The sequence below is a fragment of the Pteronotus mesoamericanus genome, unplaced genomic scaffold, assembly GCF_021234165.1.
Source record: "Pteronotus mesoamericanus isolate MK-2021 breed Mesoamerican mustached bat unplaced genomic scaffold, CSHL_Meso_final contig_657, whole genome shotgun sequence".
Lineage (NCBI taxonomy): Eukaryota > Metazoa > Chordata > Mammalia > Chiroptera > Mormoopidae > Pteronotus > Pteronotus mesoamericanus.
In genome coordinates this window covers 21,212,407-21,228,943 of record NW_026555229.1, presented here as the reverse complement: position 1 = coordinate 21,228,943, position 16,537 = coordinate 21,212,407, and the positions used below count along the sequence as shown (strand labels likewise).

The 16,537-nt window shown below is 49.9% G+C and overlaps 1 protein-coding gene across 1 annotated transcript in view; it reads left to right on the top strand.

The window, feature by feature from the left end:
* CPXM2 (carboxypeptidase X, M14 family member 2) overlaps positions 1–16,537 on the top strand; it is an 83,934-nt gene that overhangs the window by 28,223 nt on the left and 39,174 nt on the right. Inside the window, exon 4 of the mRNA XM_054581783.1 lies at positions 8,403–8,542. Within this exon, the coding sequence (XP_054437758.1) occupies positions 8,403–8,542 (140 nt within the window). The remainder of the gene's footprint in view (positions 1–8,402; positions 8,543–16,537) is intronic.

The following is a 16,537-nucleotide window of genomic DNA, read 5'->3' as shown; positions in this document are numbered from 1 at the left end:
GTCAGAGACAGCGCCCCTTCCTGGGTGATGTATCGCCCCCCGCCGCCACCATTCTTATGTGGATGCTTTCTTAGCTGCAAAGCCTTGAGCAAATTGTAAGCAGACTCGCCACTTCAAGGGGCTGGTTTTAAATTCATTCTGAAGACCCTAAGGTACTGTGAGTATGAGCCTGCCATGTGATCAGAGGAAATGAGGTACCGAGACCATGGCTAGAACTTAGGATTCCTGCCTATAAGCAGGGATATAAGAGAGCTGATGCTCAGATCCGAGTTTTGGATGAGCTGATGTTTTGATGTAATAAGAAAACACACAGGGCTTTGCATTAATGCCTCCATGTCTTTGTGATGCCTGGTCATGTTCATTTGACACTGTGGCCCTGTCTCATCCCACCTGTGTTAAAATGACTTGGAGTTTAACCCTTAGAGAATTCACCTCTGGTGCCCTCTTCAGGAGCAGATGTCTGGTTGTAACGCTAGCATATCGGAGCCTTTCCTCAGCACCTCTGGAATGAACCACAGCTCCCTTGTGAGTTGTTCCCTTAGAGGAATTCGGCAGAGCACCAGGATGCTGCCATTGGGACCCACTTTCCATATTCTGACCATCTTTTTACCTGAAATGAGGTATAAAGCCGTGAAGATGGTCAATGCCTGTGGCTTCAGATGCGCCCTGCAGGAAGACAGGAAGTTGGTTACAGAATGTTGAACCAAGCTTTATCCTGGTGTCAAAGTTCATGTGCGTCGGGACATCCTACACCTCGGTCTGCCGGTCCCCTTTGGCCCTGAGGCACTTGCTGCCCCACGTTGCCCGAGTGTGGAGACCACGTTCGTCCCGGCAGGAAGTACGTGGGCAGCATCATTTCCTCAGGCATCGCCACGCCCATCCCCTACAGCCTCTCTCTTCAGTCAGTTGCACCCGGTGTTCCGACCCGCGCCCGCCTGCGCCTTCGGGCCGCCCCGATTCTCTGGGTGGTCAGCCTCCAGCCTGTTCCTGGCTGCACGAAGCCTTGCTGTAACTCGGCAGGTCCCCGTTGGGGGCTCCCCGTATGCAAGGCACAGCGGAGGCAAAATTAATCACAGTGGCGGCGGTTTCCAGCCCAAGGAATGTCCCGCTTGCTCTGATAAAGAGATTTTGTTCTGCATCTGGCTCGGAGAAACAGTCCGGGAGACAGGGCCCGCATGCCAAAATGCTGGAATTTGGGGTATTTGGATTTTTATGGGAATAACAGGACTGAATATTTTAAATTACAAGTCTCTTGGAAAATTCAACACGCTCATTACCATGATGATGGTAACACGCTGTTCTTCTCGAGAAGCTCGTCCGGGAACACGTGAGCCGTTCTCAGAGCTCAGAACAACAGGGAGGGAAGCGAGAGGAAAAGAGGGGCCCAGGGAACCAAGAGCCCGGCCTGCGGACTCAGCGGCGAAGGGCTCCGCCCTCCGGCGCGGACGTGGACCGTGCCCCACGTTGCTCTCTGACTTTTTCTCACCTATTTTATTAAATTTCATTAAGTTAATATTTCATCCCATCTTCAGCACACCCAGAAAGAAATCTTGTTTTGGAGATAAGGAAACGGAGGCCTCAGGGGCTGAGTGGCCTGCCCTGACTGCGCGCCGGGGCGGCGCAGAGCTGAGGTTCAGATTCAAGGTCCGGGCTGCAGGCCGGCCGTCGCCCCTGTCCCTGCGCCAGCCCCCAGGAGATGGTCCGTGCGTCTGCCAGCCTGCAGCCTCTCCTGGCGTCCCGTCTGGTGGCTCGTCTCCCCGACCTCTGGCCTGACCAGCCCCTGGTACCTTTGGGGCCCACCTCCTGGCCGCGCCCCCGGAAGCCCGAGGGCCATAGCGGTCATACCCCTGGGGCCTTGTGTCCATGCAGCTGGCACAACTGAACTTGACCTGTCAAAGGGCGCTGTGTGGGGTAGGCCCTCCCGCCCGTGGGCCTTGCCACGTGCCGGCCAGGCAGACCGTCTCCCGGACAGGTACGGTGGGATGTCGGGGTGCAGGCCATTCTGTGCGAGGCTTTCCAAGGACACGACAAACTACACAAGTGACAAAGCCACAGCGGGAGAGGGCGGAGGAGAGGAAAGGGAGAGGCGGAGGGAAAGAAGGAAGATCAGAGCAAATTCTTTCTTTTATTGATTTATTTCACCAAGACGAAAGCAAAACCACCTTGTAAGGAAGGGCCTTTAGGGGCCAGGCACTATGATAAGTCCTAGGAAACAATGATGAGCACATATAGAAATAGTCTCTGATCCATTAGCAAATATTTTTTGGAGGACCTACTATGTGCTGGGCCCTGTCTTGGTGCTTGGGCCATCTCAGTGACCAAAACAGACAATGGTCCTTGCCCATGTGAGAGCTTATATTCTTGTCGGGGAGGCACATGCATGTCAGAAATGTAGTAAAATAGAACTTTTATAGCAACTAGAAGGTGAGAGGTGCTACGGAGAGAAATGAAACAAACCTACAGCAACAACGGGGGTCAGCCGGGCCAGCTCTGGGGAGGGGCCAGTCATCGTTAAAGGTGATCAAGGTGGGCATCCTGGAGGAGATGCGCTCAGTTGGCTTGAGGACCTGCAGGGAGTCAGGTGGCTGGTGCGGCCGCAGCAGGGTGAGCGTGGCCGGAGGACACGTGGACCCAGGGGCCGTGCTGGAAGCACTTTGGCTCTTGAGTCAGGTGGAGGAACCATGGAAAGTTTTGGGTACAGGAATGACATGCTGTGACTTTCGTGCGCAAAGGACCAACCCAGTCACTGTGCTGACTCCGGGAGACAAGCATCGGAGCAGGCAGGCCTCCCGGGAAACAACCTCAGAGTCTCAGAGCAGAGGAGGTGCTGGCCCCGGCCACGCAGGCGGGGTGGGGAGGGGTCAGAGTGGTTGGATTTTGCATATTTGAAAGTAGCATTTTCTGATGAGGCGGTGGATGAGGTGTGGATGAGGAGTACAGGAGATAAAGAGTCAAGGATGCCTCAGTAACCTAATTGGGAAATGGAATTATTAAAAAACGAAACAAAACAAAACATCTCGCCAGTGAACGCGCTGCTGCAACCTGAAGTTAACTCTCGGGATGTGTGGACCATGCCTGTCCGTGGCTGGAGGCCTCCATTACAAAGCACCGCAAATAGGCAGCTTGTTTCTCTGGGAATTTAAGTCTTTATTTCTAAATAATATGTACATAGTGATATGTGTTGATTTATGCATGTTTGACTTTCTCTTTTGAACTCTTATTTGGAAGATGAGCATTGCAGGTCATTTTTGTTCCCTGTTTCCTCCCCTTTAATGCCTCCAATAAACTGTATCTCAAATTTTGGGTAAACCTATATTCAAGAGAATTATAGCTGTGTAAATATTGTTCACTATTGAGCTAAGCAACGTTCTCATTTTGAGCCAAGAAATAATTCATTGGGTATCATTTCTTGACAACTTTTTGTTTTCCTAGACTGGCTAATCTTCATAGAAACATCTTCCCACACCCTGAAGTAGGTCTGGGCCCGTGAAATAGCCTTTAATGTAATTGTCTGTAACGTCGAATTTGTTCCGTGGTTTTCAGCCTCACTTTTGTCTTTGTTTCTGTACCTCTCTTGGGAGCCCTTCGACCCTCTGTGTTCTGAATGGGCTGCTTTCTGGTCTTCTGCACAAAGACTGCCCTGGGCCTTCCTTCCCCATCCTTCTGAGAATTCCCTCCTAGGCTGGCACCCTTGTTTTACGGATCTGATATCTTCCCTTTTCTGGTGTCCTGCCTCTTTCTTGGTGGAGCAGATCCTGCAGTAGCTTCATGGAAATGGTTCATGCGAGAGAAATTTGGGGGGGGCTCTTTGAATATGAGAATATCTTTATTTTACTATCATAGCTGCTTGATAGTTTTGCTGAGTATAAAATTCTAGGAGAAAAATCTTTTCCTTCAGAATTAAGTCCTTATTCTTTCATTCTTCTAGCTTCAGATGTTGTTCTTGAGAATTTTGGTACCATTCTTATTCCTTTGCTTTGTTATATATATTGGTTTTCTTATTAGTTATCTTTCTGGAAGCTTTTAGAGTCTTCTCTTGATTTCCCATGTTTTGGGTTTCAGTGATATACCTTGGTGTGGGGCTTATTTTATTCACTGTACTACTAGGTTCTTGGTCTTTAGGAGACTTGGGACCTATAGATCTGGGACACTATCTAATAGCATTTTGGTTTTTTTGGTAATTTCTTTCCCTAAAAATCTGAATTCCTTCTTCTGCTCTTCTTATTTTTCTCTTATTATCTATTGTTATTGGAATTTTCACATTTTAAGAGCTCTTTCTTGTGCAATACTTTATTCTTTCTGAGAATATCCTATTCTTGCTTCATGTAAGCAAGATCTCCTGTTTCGAAGGACAGTAATGTAGGGGGGTTTTTTTTTGAGTTTTTTTTTTAAGGCTTTCTCCTGTTCTCCATGATATTTTGAGAGCTTGTTTGGAGGTTCTAGCAGGGGAGCGCAGCTACTCGTATACCCTTGACCGAAGACCGGTCCTCTCCTCTAGTTGGGAAGGTCGTCCTCTTCGACCGAGCGTGCAGCTTCGGGAGGGACGCACATGGATCGGTGAGGGAGGAAGGGGACACCCCCCTAGCCAGCCAGATCAGCCGAATCAACCCTGGCGATCAATGGGGTGACAGATGTTGCAGCCAGATCGCCCTCACATCCATCCATGATATTTTGAGTTCATTGTTTGCTTGCTTGTTCTGGGCCTGGCAGCACTGTGCTCTAGAGCTGGATGGGCCTGGGCATCTCACTCTTCAATGTGCTGATACCCACTGAGCCCCTGTTTTTATCTTTCACGTCACACCTGCCCTGCTCCGTGTCTGAGCTCTGAAACCTCTGTGGTTTGTTCTTTTTTAGAGAAAGATTTAGGTCTTCTATGGAGTGAGGATGGGGACACGGGAATCTAACTTTTTTAATATACACATTTTTGAATCAATTCCCTGTGTGCAGTCCTGCCTCACCGTCACCTTCCAAGATACCTAAGAATCTAATTTCGGAGCTTTTCTAGGTTCTGCATCTCACGCTTCTCATTGGCGCGCCTCCAAGAGGGTAGCTTTTCCTCTCCGTGCTGAGTCATCCATCTGACTTCTGTCCTCTTATATTTGAATTTGGGGACTTTAAATGTCTTCCAGTTTTGTCAGAGATCAGGGTTGTTGTTTCTTTATCTTGTTTTCTTTGGGGGGAGTTTTTGAGCGAACAAAGAACCAACCTATTTATTTACTACATCATTTTGACACAAAAATCTATTTGATCTGAAATGGATGGTGTCAAGTTTTCTCTTTGTTAGGGATATGTAATTCCCACATTTATCTTCAGGAAAATTTAGTCTGTTAGAGGCATTTTTTTTTTTTAGGCAAAGTAATAATACATGTGACCTAATTGCCTTGAGAAAATTACATTAATTCTCGATTTATTTGTTGTCATGTTACAAATAATCATTCCATGTAGTGGAGGTTTCAAGAGTAGCTTATACTTTAAGGAATTAAAACTTTTGTTTCAACAACTGCTGATTGAAGGTTCTTTAAAATGTATGGAGCATTCCTCTGCATTATTAAACAGAATGGGGGGAATGCACCCCCCCCGCTCCTCAGAGATGTCACACAGCTGTCACTTACTGCCGTGTGGTGTCATTCGGGAACCTCTCTGGGGCTGGTACCTCCTCTCTCACTGAGTTCTTTCCAGGTACTTGCTTTGTACACTTATAATTGATTTTGCAGAGGTGGCTGTCATTTCCCAGAGGTGGCCGTCCTTGCCCTGTGAGTCAGTATCGGGAAGGGCTCTTCAGCCCCTGACAACTTAGTCATTTAACGGACTGCCTAGTGAGTTCGGGAAGAGCTGAGATTGGCAGCAGAAGCAAAACAGTCAGGCTGGCGAAACTGGGGACCTTTCCTTTAATTCCAGATCGCAGGCAGGGGACAGGCTGAGTGCTGGGAGCCTCACTCCTCCAAACCGCCAGGGGCCTCGATGGGTAGAGCTCCCGGACTGTGCGGCGGGTCTGCTCTCGTCTGCTTGGCCCAGCCTCGGCACCGCTGACATATTGGGTTGGGTGGTTCCTTCCGGTGGAGCTGTCCTGTCCATTGTAGAATGTTGAGCAGCATCCCTGGCCTCGGACCATTCGCTGCCAACAGCACACGCCTCCCCGATGGGTGACAGCCCCAGATGACTCCAGACACTGCCGGACGCCCCCGGCGGGGGCAACATGGACTCCTGTTGAAAACTTTACGCTACAGGTCTTCTCTTTTCTCAGAGTTTGCGACTCCGTTCTGGATATTTGAAGTTGTAGAAGATGTGGCAGCAATGAACTGGAATCGTATTGTCATTCCCTACAATTTTATACAATGTGAAATAATTGGTAAAGCACCCGTATTCCCATGATTTGCCCGAACAGTCATAGTTATAAACACACTGTTCACGGGCATTTATTGAGCACTTTCTTCTTCCTGAGCTCATGCTATGTGCAGGGCCTGTTGTAAGCACAACCAAATCCCCAAGGGAGAAATGAGCATCGTCCCCACTTTAACGGGTGGGGAAACTGAGGCACAGCATTTAAGCAGATTGCCTGTGTTTATGCAGCGTGCCAGTGGCGAGTGGGATTTGCGCTCGAGCAGGAGGACTTCAGAGCACAAGCTCTTAACCAGGCGGTTGGTTTTAAGGTGCCGGGACCAAGACTCAGGCTGCACGAGGGGGCCACCGCCCATCCGCCCATTCCAGGCTCCAGGAGGGCGGGGCTGCCCCCATGTCCACCTTTCCCTCCCTATTGCCTAGGCCACTGCTTGGCCCGCAGTAGAGTGGATGGAGCTGTTCTGAACGCCAGTCTCACGGGCTGTTTTCAGGGAAAGAGGGACAAGAACAACAATGAAGCTCACGTTCTGGCTCCTTAAAAAAACATGAGCCGTGACAGTGTCGGCCCACAGGTGTGGCAGGTGTCTCGTCGGTAGGATAACTGCCTTCAGTGAAGAAAGGGAGTGGTCGCACCCTACAAGCCTTCAGGCTGGGGCAGTGATCGCCAGGACCGACGGCGTTGGGGAATGAGAGATCCTGCTTAATTAACAGAGTCCCCGTCACTTTAATGAAATGCAGCAAAGCACAGTTAGGAACCACCAGTAATACACGCTTGCAAAAATTAGCCTTTCTTTGATGGTTCTAGAAGGCAAAACCTCGCCGTGCCTCTAGGTCCTCATTATGGACACCCCGTGGGCCGTCAGACCCCGGGGGGCTGGTTCACTGGGTTTCTGGTGCGCACTAACGGCTTTCCTATTGACCTCCTCTTGAGAGGCCGTGTTTTTAGAAGACAGCGACTCGCTGGCGTTCTGACATGTGCCCTCAGGGCTCTTTCACGGCTGTTCCAGGGGAGGACTGGAGATGCATATGCACTGTGGTTTGGTCCAGATACAAGGCGCGCGTCAGCGGGGGCAACAATGGCGACAGTCCCGCTCACGGAGCCCTGGGTCAAGGGCTTCTCTACCATAGCCAGCCTCGGTCACGCCACCGTTGTCCATTGAAAGTAAGGCTTCCCAGGACTTGAGCTGAATAGCGCTCAGAGGTAGGGAAGAGGGTCAGGCCTATCATTGGTATGTTTCAAATATCATTCAGGCTGTTTTCCACCTGACTATGTACTTGGGAAACAGCCGCAGGAAATGGAATTAATGCAGAGAGGATCTTCGTGAACCGGGAAGTTTCACTGGGTTCAAGTGTCTCCTTCCTCCCTCCCTCCCTCCCTTCCTTTGAATTCTCTCTTCAAGGGGTGCTCATATAAGGAAAATTCCAAAGCAGAAATTTCACCTACCTTCTAAATTCAGATCAAAGGAATCTTTGGGAGCAATAGTAGTTGCTAGTCAACACATCAAGCGACTAAGTACTTACACATAAATACTCGCCAGATAAGCTTAGCCTTCACCACCTAGCTTGAACATGACCTCTGCCCCGGGGCCCTCTTTCCTGGTCTCCCCAGACCCTGTCAGCAGCACAGCGCTGTCCTTGAATGCCCTGGTAACAGTTGCTCCCACTCCTGAAATAACGCAGGCCCCATTGTGTTCCAACTCATGTCTTTCTTCCCGCCTGGAGGCTGCGCTGCTGGGACGGACGAGTCACCTTGTGTCCCAGCACTTGGTGTGTGTAGGCTGGTACGTGGGAGACGGTTTGTATCTGTTAGATGAATGAGTAATAGCAGAACTCATTAAATTTCATCTTTCATACTGAGCGAGAAGAGGACATGCCATATTGAAATATTTCTAACTTTTAATAATAAACAACTCCCTTTACTGATTTAGAATAAAGGGTTCAGGGCACAATGTTTCTTTTCAATCCCCTTTCTTATTCTCTTCCCCTGGCCCCCCTTGGAAAAGATGTACCTTAAGTTTCATCGATTCCGGGCCTTTCTGAAGAATGCCTCTGTTCCTTTCCAGGCAGGCATCAATGAAAATGACTTTTACGACGGGGCGTGGTGCGCGGGAAGAAACGACCTCCACCAGTGGATTGAAGTGGACGCCCGGCGGCTGACCAGGTTCACCGGTGTCATCACTCAGGGGAGGAACTCACTGTGGCTGTAAGTGCGGCCAGGCCCGCGCTTTTGCAGCCTCTGTGCCATGTGTCTTGTGTTCTGGGGTTTGGACGAAGGCCAGGCAATAGCAGGGGGGTTGGCTGGCGACAGGCAGTAGAAGGGAAGGAAGTTGGAATGTTGACCGGACCTGGGATTGCTGTAGACCCAAGCCCCCCGGGGAAGGTGCATCTCTCAGGACGACAGCCTCCCGCTCCCAGGGACAGGGAAGAGGACCCACCACCCGGCAGGTTAGGCTGAAGAGACAAGGTACAGTCAAAGCAGTGCAGGTTGAGCAGGTGCATTTTTGGTGCCCGGACAGTGGCCTGGACACAGCCTGACGTAGGAGCCCTGGACGAGCATTGAGCAACAGGTGGCGGGTCTCAGCCACTGTCCTGGGGAAGAAGGGACGAGTCTTCCAGCCTCTGAGGAGAAGGGCTGGAGGCCAAGGCAGGTCCCCGGGTAAAGGGCGACGAGAGCAGCTGTAGAGGTAGGCCGGCGTGAGGCCTGACAACGAGATGGAAGCCCATTCCTCGGAGCCCAGCTTGCGGTCGGGGCTGGGTCAGCACCAGGTGACGGACAGTGAGCGCAAGAGAGGTGGGCTGCAGTGCCCTCGGCTCTCTGGGGCCAGTGGCCACACACGAGGGAACAGTATTCAGCTATAAAGCGGCAGGGAATTCTGACAAACGTCACAGCGCGGATGGACCCTGAGGACATTATGCCAAGTGCGATAACCCGGTCACAGAAGGACAAGAGCTGCATGATTGCACTTCCATGGGGTTCCTGGCGTAGGCAGGTTCATAGGGACAGAAAGTGGAATGGGGGGTTGGTGTTTCGCGGGTGTGGAGCCTCACTTTGGGGTGATGGAAAGTTCTGGGTTGGTTGGAGGGGGGATGGTTGCACAACAACGTGAATGTACTTAACACGGCTGAGTTGTACATTTAAAAATGGTTAAAATCAGAAATTTTATGTTAGGTATAGTTTACTATAATAAGTGAAAAAAATATAAGTGCAAATAACACCTCCCCCCCCATAAAAAACACCTCTTTACCTCAACCCAGGGCTGGAGACAGATTCCATATTTGCAATCTTATTATGTGTGCAATTATGTTATTTTTAACTTAACGCATACCCCTAACACTTTCCTGCTGTTACTCAGGCTGCATAATGATTATTTTTAATAACCTGTCATTTACTCAGCCAGGCCTCTAGCCCCATCTCAATTTTCTACTATTACAGATCATTTTTCAAGAAAACATTTTCCTACTTTTTTTCTTTGAATTATTTCCTTTACTAAATCTCCAGACCTGGGATAATTTGTGCATTTCGACAACACTTGCTTATATAGTTGATGCATCGCGTTTTGCCCGCTTCGTGTCTGTGCAATGTGTTTGTATGTACCATTTTCCCCTGTGGTGTGTGTTTCTCTCTAATCAGTGGCTCATTACCATGGCAATTATTCTCACTGTTTAGATTCAGAAAGGCAAGAGTTTTTTGGGGGGGAGTTGAATTACTCAAGGAAAATGGAAACTTGGAAAGAAAGGCTGATTTGAGATTATTCACGGGAACGAGGGTGGGGACTCTGCCTTAATGCTGGGATGTTAACCTGTCTGACCACGATCTTTAGGGGTCCACTGGTTGGGTTATTATTGGAGTAGAAAGAAAACAGCGTAAGAATAACGCTCAATTTCCATTTCAACTAGAAACTCAAGAGGGTTTGTGTGAACGAGAAATTGCAGTAGAACAGTATTTTTCTTTGACTCGATGGAGGACAGGAACATCTAAGAGGGAAGAGAAGGGATAGAATTGCTTTTAGGGAGCAGTTTATTTTCTTTTAATGTCTAAACGTATTTCCAGTCAAACTATTGTTCAAGGACAATGAAAAGAAAGCTGATGAGTGTCAGTTTGTGTTCGTGCCTGAAATAGGACTGTCTGCACGGAGGGCTGAATAAGAAACGAGAGGAGGACACATTTTGGTGTCTGAGTCTCTTTTCCCAGAGGCGTGAATTATGGTGGAGGCATTAGGATCTATTCCACCAGGACCAAAAAGCATGTCAACAAGAGAGACCATCAAATCCTAATAGTAAAGAAGATGGTACTTGTCCCTCTCCCCCTCTGCCAATAACATCTGTGCTCACACGGCTCCCAGGACAGGCAGCTGTGGTACCACTTTTAATATTCTGATGTATGGGTTTCTGTGTTCCTCCCCGAGTCTGAGCACCTTGACGATGGAGACAGTGCCTTGATCACATGTCCCTTAAACCTTGCCATGTGCCAGGCATCTATTAGATGCTTGATCACTGATTCTTTAATGAATGAATATTGTTAGGTAGCAGGGTGACAAAGCTTCAGTCATACCGAATGGTAATGAGTTAATTAATCCGTGAGAGCCAATGACTGAGAGCACACTTAAAATATAAACGGGGAGAGAGGAGAGCCTGGAAAGAGAGAGCTGAGAAGTGACAGAGATTTCTAGTTAGTGACGTGTAAACTGTGGCTTTGGGATCCCGTCATGGCTGTTGGCTCTTGTTGGTTATGAGATTTCCCCTTTCTGAACCTCAGCTTAACCCTTCTCTAGAATAAGACCACTAGTCTCCATCTCATGAAGATGTGGTGAAAGTTGAATAAAACTGTTCTACCACTTTAAACTGTTCTACACAGCACATAACAAGTGCTCAATAAATGGTAGTTTCTCCCCTCTGTACCTCTCTGCGTTGATTTATAACAGTGGTTTTCAGCCTCTGTGTTTAGCCACAGAGCCTTCCTTTAGATAAAATCTGTCTTGGAAACACTTAGAGAAGACAGACCAGTGTGGCTGCTCTGTATGAATCTGGGGTGGGGAGTGTTGCCTGCCCAGCGCCCCATGCCCCCTCCTCACAGAGCATCCCTGGAGGGTGCACTCCAAGTATCTCCGAAACAAGCATCCGAAAATCCTCAAGGGCGCCTCTGCGCAGGTACAATCCTGCCGACACCTCCACATGCTGATTGTTGCTTCTGAAATCCTACGGGGAAACAGGCAGACGTTGAATTCCGACCAGGACAAGCAATGGCAGGCTTGGAGTTATAGCCTGGTTTTTCTAGTTCAATGTGCAGTCGTACTCCAGCCTCTGTGAGTTGCATGTTGGTTGGTAGTGCTTTAGAGATGGAAGGAAAGGGGTGGCCCGCCCCTTGGGGTTGGCCAAGTGGATGTCGCTGTTTACAAATGGCCTCTGTCTGGTTGGTGGAACACAGAAGCTCTTTGGAACTAAGGACAAATGTACCTCAGTTTATTGCACTTCGCTTTACTGTGACTTGCAGATGTTGCGCTTTTTACAAATTGAAGGCAAGACCCTCCACCGTCAAAAAAATTACGCCTTGCCTTATTGAGATACTCACTTTATGGAGGTGGGCTGGAAGCCAGCCCATAGTGTATATATATGAGTTCTGCTAATACTTTTCACTTGTAGAACTTTTGTGGTTGTTATTTTTTTAAAGATTTTATTTATATATTTTTAGAGACGGGGGAAGGAGAAAGAGAGGGAGAGAAACATCAATGTGTGGTTGCCTCTCTTGCTCCCCATCCTGAGGACCAGCCTGGCCCACAACCCAGGCCTGTGCCCTGACTGGGAATCGAACCAGTGACCTTTTAGTTTGCAGGCCCATGCTCAATCCACTGAGCTACACCAGCTAGGGGTGTAGTTGTTATCTTTAAGTGAATAACCATAACCTTGTTTGTTCCCAGTGTTCTCTTCACGTATTTACGGATTTGGTCATCTATTGTTGAACACCCTGTATGAGCACCAGGGACACAAAGGTGAGGAAGAAGTGGCCACCGGCAGGGAGCCTCGAAGCTGGGGAGAGAATCCAGTATGTTAACACGTCTGCTAGAGCCAGCAAAGTACATGCTGATGTGTGATGGGGCTGGAGGGCCGGCCCCAGACCCCAGATACAGAGGAAAAGCAGGTGACGAAGCTTACCCATGGTCCGTGACCAGGTCCTGACCAGGTGGATGAAAAACGCCATGACCCTACTTTTGGTATTTTCAGATAATTCATGCTATTTGAACGTAACAAAATATAATTGTTTCCATGATATCAAATAACATATTTTTCACTGATGTAAATTATCTTTCCCTCCTGATTGCAATTTAGGGAAACATTAGTATACTAATAAAAGCCAATCTTTCATTTCCCTAATTTCTAAAAGTATGTTAGATGTATGAATGTTACAATTATAAACAATGTGATGATGGAAAGTTAATTATTCTGCCTGAGGTGAATAGATGTTTCTAATGACTTGGGCAAAATACAGGCAATTTAAAATAACCAAATGTTTTCCATTTTAATTGTTTAATAAGAAAAATGATTGTCATTATCTCTTGAGAGTCTGTAAACAGGTCCTTAGAGTGAGGTGGCAGTTTGACTGATGTGCCTGTGAGGTGAGGGCTGCGGAAGGCTGGACCCCTGGGCTGGACGTTTAACCAGCCGGCGGCTAATGAGGGTGGGCGGGATGCAGGCTCCGCCGGGCGCCTGAACAAGGCGGCTTCCGTTTGCCAGGGGAAGTCTCAGCCGCGATTCCGAATGTGGGCTTCGCTTCGAGAACTCTGATGGTGAGAGGAGGGAGGGAGGGGGCGGATGAGGTATGAACCCAGAAGGCCAAGGAAAGGTCCGTGTCCCTGTTTCTTTCTGGAGGACAGCCGTGTCCATCGGAGAGGACAGTGCTGATGGGGCAGGTCCCTGAGGGGCGTGGGTGGCGGTGGGATGAGGGGCTGCCATGGTTCAAGTGTTCGCTGTGGAAGGAGAAGGGTGTCCTGGTCCCCCGAGATGCTATGTGTGGGGGCTAATTCTGGGGGGATTCGGAGCCTTCCCCCCGGGGGGGTTATATTCTTGGCAAGGTAGGGGGTGGGTCCTCCGCAGACAGTGAGCATGGCGGGTTTAGGGGTTGGCAGCAAAGGAAGGGACCGGGGGGGGGGGGGGGGGGGGCTCTCTGTCCAGGTGCAGGGAGGGCTCAGCTGGACTATAATGGCCCCGTTTGGCACTGTTGCACTTGGTCCACTAGGGGGCAGTAGAATTGCTGGCAGTGCAGCTGGGGGAGCTCCAGGAACAAGGGCATGGTGGGTGGGATCCAGGTGGGATCCAGGGCAGATCGGAAGGACCCAGAGCCAGATGGCTGATTCCCTAGAGCAAAGGTCAGGCTCAAGGAGCCTCTTGGGGGAGAAGAGGTGTCAGAAGTGATGGAAGTGTGGTGGGAAAGACAGTGGCCATCTGAAGACTCCATGGGGCAGCAGAGGTGATGCCTGGGGTCACGAGGCGATGGGGGCGGAGGTTAGAGGAGAGCAGATGTCTGGGAAGCGTGAGACTGCAGGGCTGGCCCATGAGCACTGTCCCTGTTGGAAGCACCTCCAGGACACGCTGGACCCTAGCTCAGGAGGAGAGGAGCAGGCAGCCAAAGAGACTGCGGCGTCTGAGTGAGGAGGGGACGGAAGGTGAGAAGGGGCAGAGGCAAAGGCAGAGGCAGCCGGAGGACTCCGGTCCAGAAATGGGGGCGGAGGGGGAGCTTTCCCAGCTTCCCAGCGCCTTCTCGGCAGAGTTCCGCCTGGTGGCTGGACCTCCGGGCCCACGGTGAGAAGTGTTCACTTGCTTCCTCTCCCTCTTCCACATCATCTGCTTTTCGCTCCCAGAGGGTGGATCCAGGCCTTTTGCATTCCTCCCGTGGGTCTGGGCCCCAACACAGCAGGGCCTGGCAGGGGCAGGGGGCGGGGGGCAGGGGACGGCGCCAGGCGGGGCCAGGAGCCCTGCAGATGCCAGGCGGCCCCTGGAAGCGGAGCTCCTGGGAAGCAGCTGGAGCTTCCCAAATCATCTGCTCGTCTTTTTGGGAGAGAGTGTGTGTGTGTTTTCAGGCTGTGTCATGCTGTGTCTCCTCTATTATTGACAAAATGAAATGTTGGCTTCTGTGGGTGCTGGAGAGGCAGAAGTTTCCAAACTCTTTTCTAACCTTTCTGAAAACTGTCAGTTTTGAACTGCGAGTTTTGGCATGAAATGGAGAGCTTTCAAATGAAAACACCCCCAGGTTCAAGTAGAAGGCCAGCTTGCAATCATTTCTTCATTTCATGTGACTCTCCAACAAGGCAGAGCATGTCATTTGAAATTAAATAAAGGTCTCACTTACAGCCACATCAGCTTTCTGGGTGCCGATGACTCAGGAACAGGCTCTTGGACGGTAAAATCTCTGAAAAGGAAACCACTCTAGAATTCCTTCAGGATAATTCCATTGTCCTTGTCTCCTGGTCCTAACTCCTCGGGACAGTTGCTGGAGACACCTGCCTTTTTGCACCCGTTTCCTGGTGGAGGGGGCCCGGTGGTCTGGGTGAGGAAACTGAGGTTTGGAGAGTCTAAGGAACTTGGCTCATCGCTCTCTGCCTTTGGTGAATATACTTGCCCTTCTGCCCCTTCCTAGCCTCCCCTGTCACGGCTGCGTTTCACCTGTGCCCTGAGCCCTGTGAATGGACTCGTGTGCCCTCCACTTGAGCGCTTTCTGAGGCTGGGGCCAGGGGACATTGCAGGGCTGTCCCCAGGACCAACTTGCCCAGCAATCACAGCAGGCATGGTACCTGGGGCTCCGAGATGTTTAGGGGCCCAAGAGAGTGTTTAACTTTTACAACCTGGAGGAAACAAATGAACCTTTGGGGCCGAAGAAAACATTTGAACCCACATCTTTATTTCAACACAGTCATAAAATATGATTTAAAAAAAATTTTTTATGGAAGAAGGGGCATGTTGGTGGTGGAATAGTGGCCCCCAAAGATGTCAACATCCTGGTCCCAAGACCCTGTGACTATGTTATGTCACATGGCAAAAGGGACTCAAGGTTACAGCTGCAAGTAAAGTTGCAGATCAGCTGATCTTAAACTGAAGAGATGACCCTGGATCTCTGGGTGGGCTCTGTGTCATCACAGAGGTCCTTCAAAGTGGAAGAGGGAGTCAGAGAGAGGACCAGAGAGGTGGCCGCGTGAGCACGTGTCCACTGCCGCTAGCTGTGAGGATGCAGGCGGGGGCCATGGCCTCCGGAAGTTGAAAAAGGCAAAGAAACAGATTGTTCTCTAGACTTCCAGGAGACCCACAAGCCCCGCTGACACCTTGATTCCAGGGCTCCTGACCTCCAGACCTGTAAGGTGATAGGTATGTGCTGTTTAAGCCACAGAGTTCGCAGTTTTTAATAGCAGTCATGGAGAACTAATAGTGCCCACCATGGCAGCTGCCTAGGGCCCACCCAAGTCCTCCCAGGGCCTGGCGGCCCCGCCCCTTCACTCTCTGATGCCGGTTACAGACTTACAGGCTCAACACGTTCTGGCTGAGCAGAAGCAGGGCCAATCTTCTCTCCATCTTTAGGGTCCCTCTGAACCATTCCTTTTCTCCCTTTTTTCCTAATCTCAGATTTGGAGAACTTCAAATGCCTTCTTTTTCCTTTTTGCTCTTTGCAGTGGAGCTTCTCAACCAGGAAGCGCCTCACCCTACCCAAATTTATTGGACTTGGCCCCCAAAGCGGCATTTCCCCCTTTTTCCTGGTAGACATTTTTACTGGAAGTAATGGAAAATAGATAATATTTCTAAGTTTCCAACATCCCCTACTATGGCCTGCACTCTCAAAAAGCCATGGTAACGAGTCCAGAGTAAAAAATGCGATAAATCCGCAGGCTGGCTTTTCAGGGTCCAGCCTTTGGCTGCGCCAAGAACGTGGCAGAGACGCATTTAACTCTGAGGCTCTGGTCCCAGCAGAGCGAGAGGGCGGGAGGGCGCAAGAATGGGCACAGCGATGCACTTCTGTTCCTGAGTGTTGCACATGCCTGTGCTTGTTGTAGACAAAACACAGAACTTTGTTTTCCTAGTGTTTCTAGAAGCTACTGAAGGCAAGACTAGACCTCTGGGGAGCAGCGCCATTGCCCAGAGTTCTGGGTTGGCCGCAGCCAGGATTTGAGTGTGCTGAGCTCTGTCGGGAGGCGACAGGCAGCAAGAGGAGGCTGCCAGC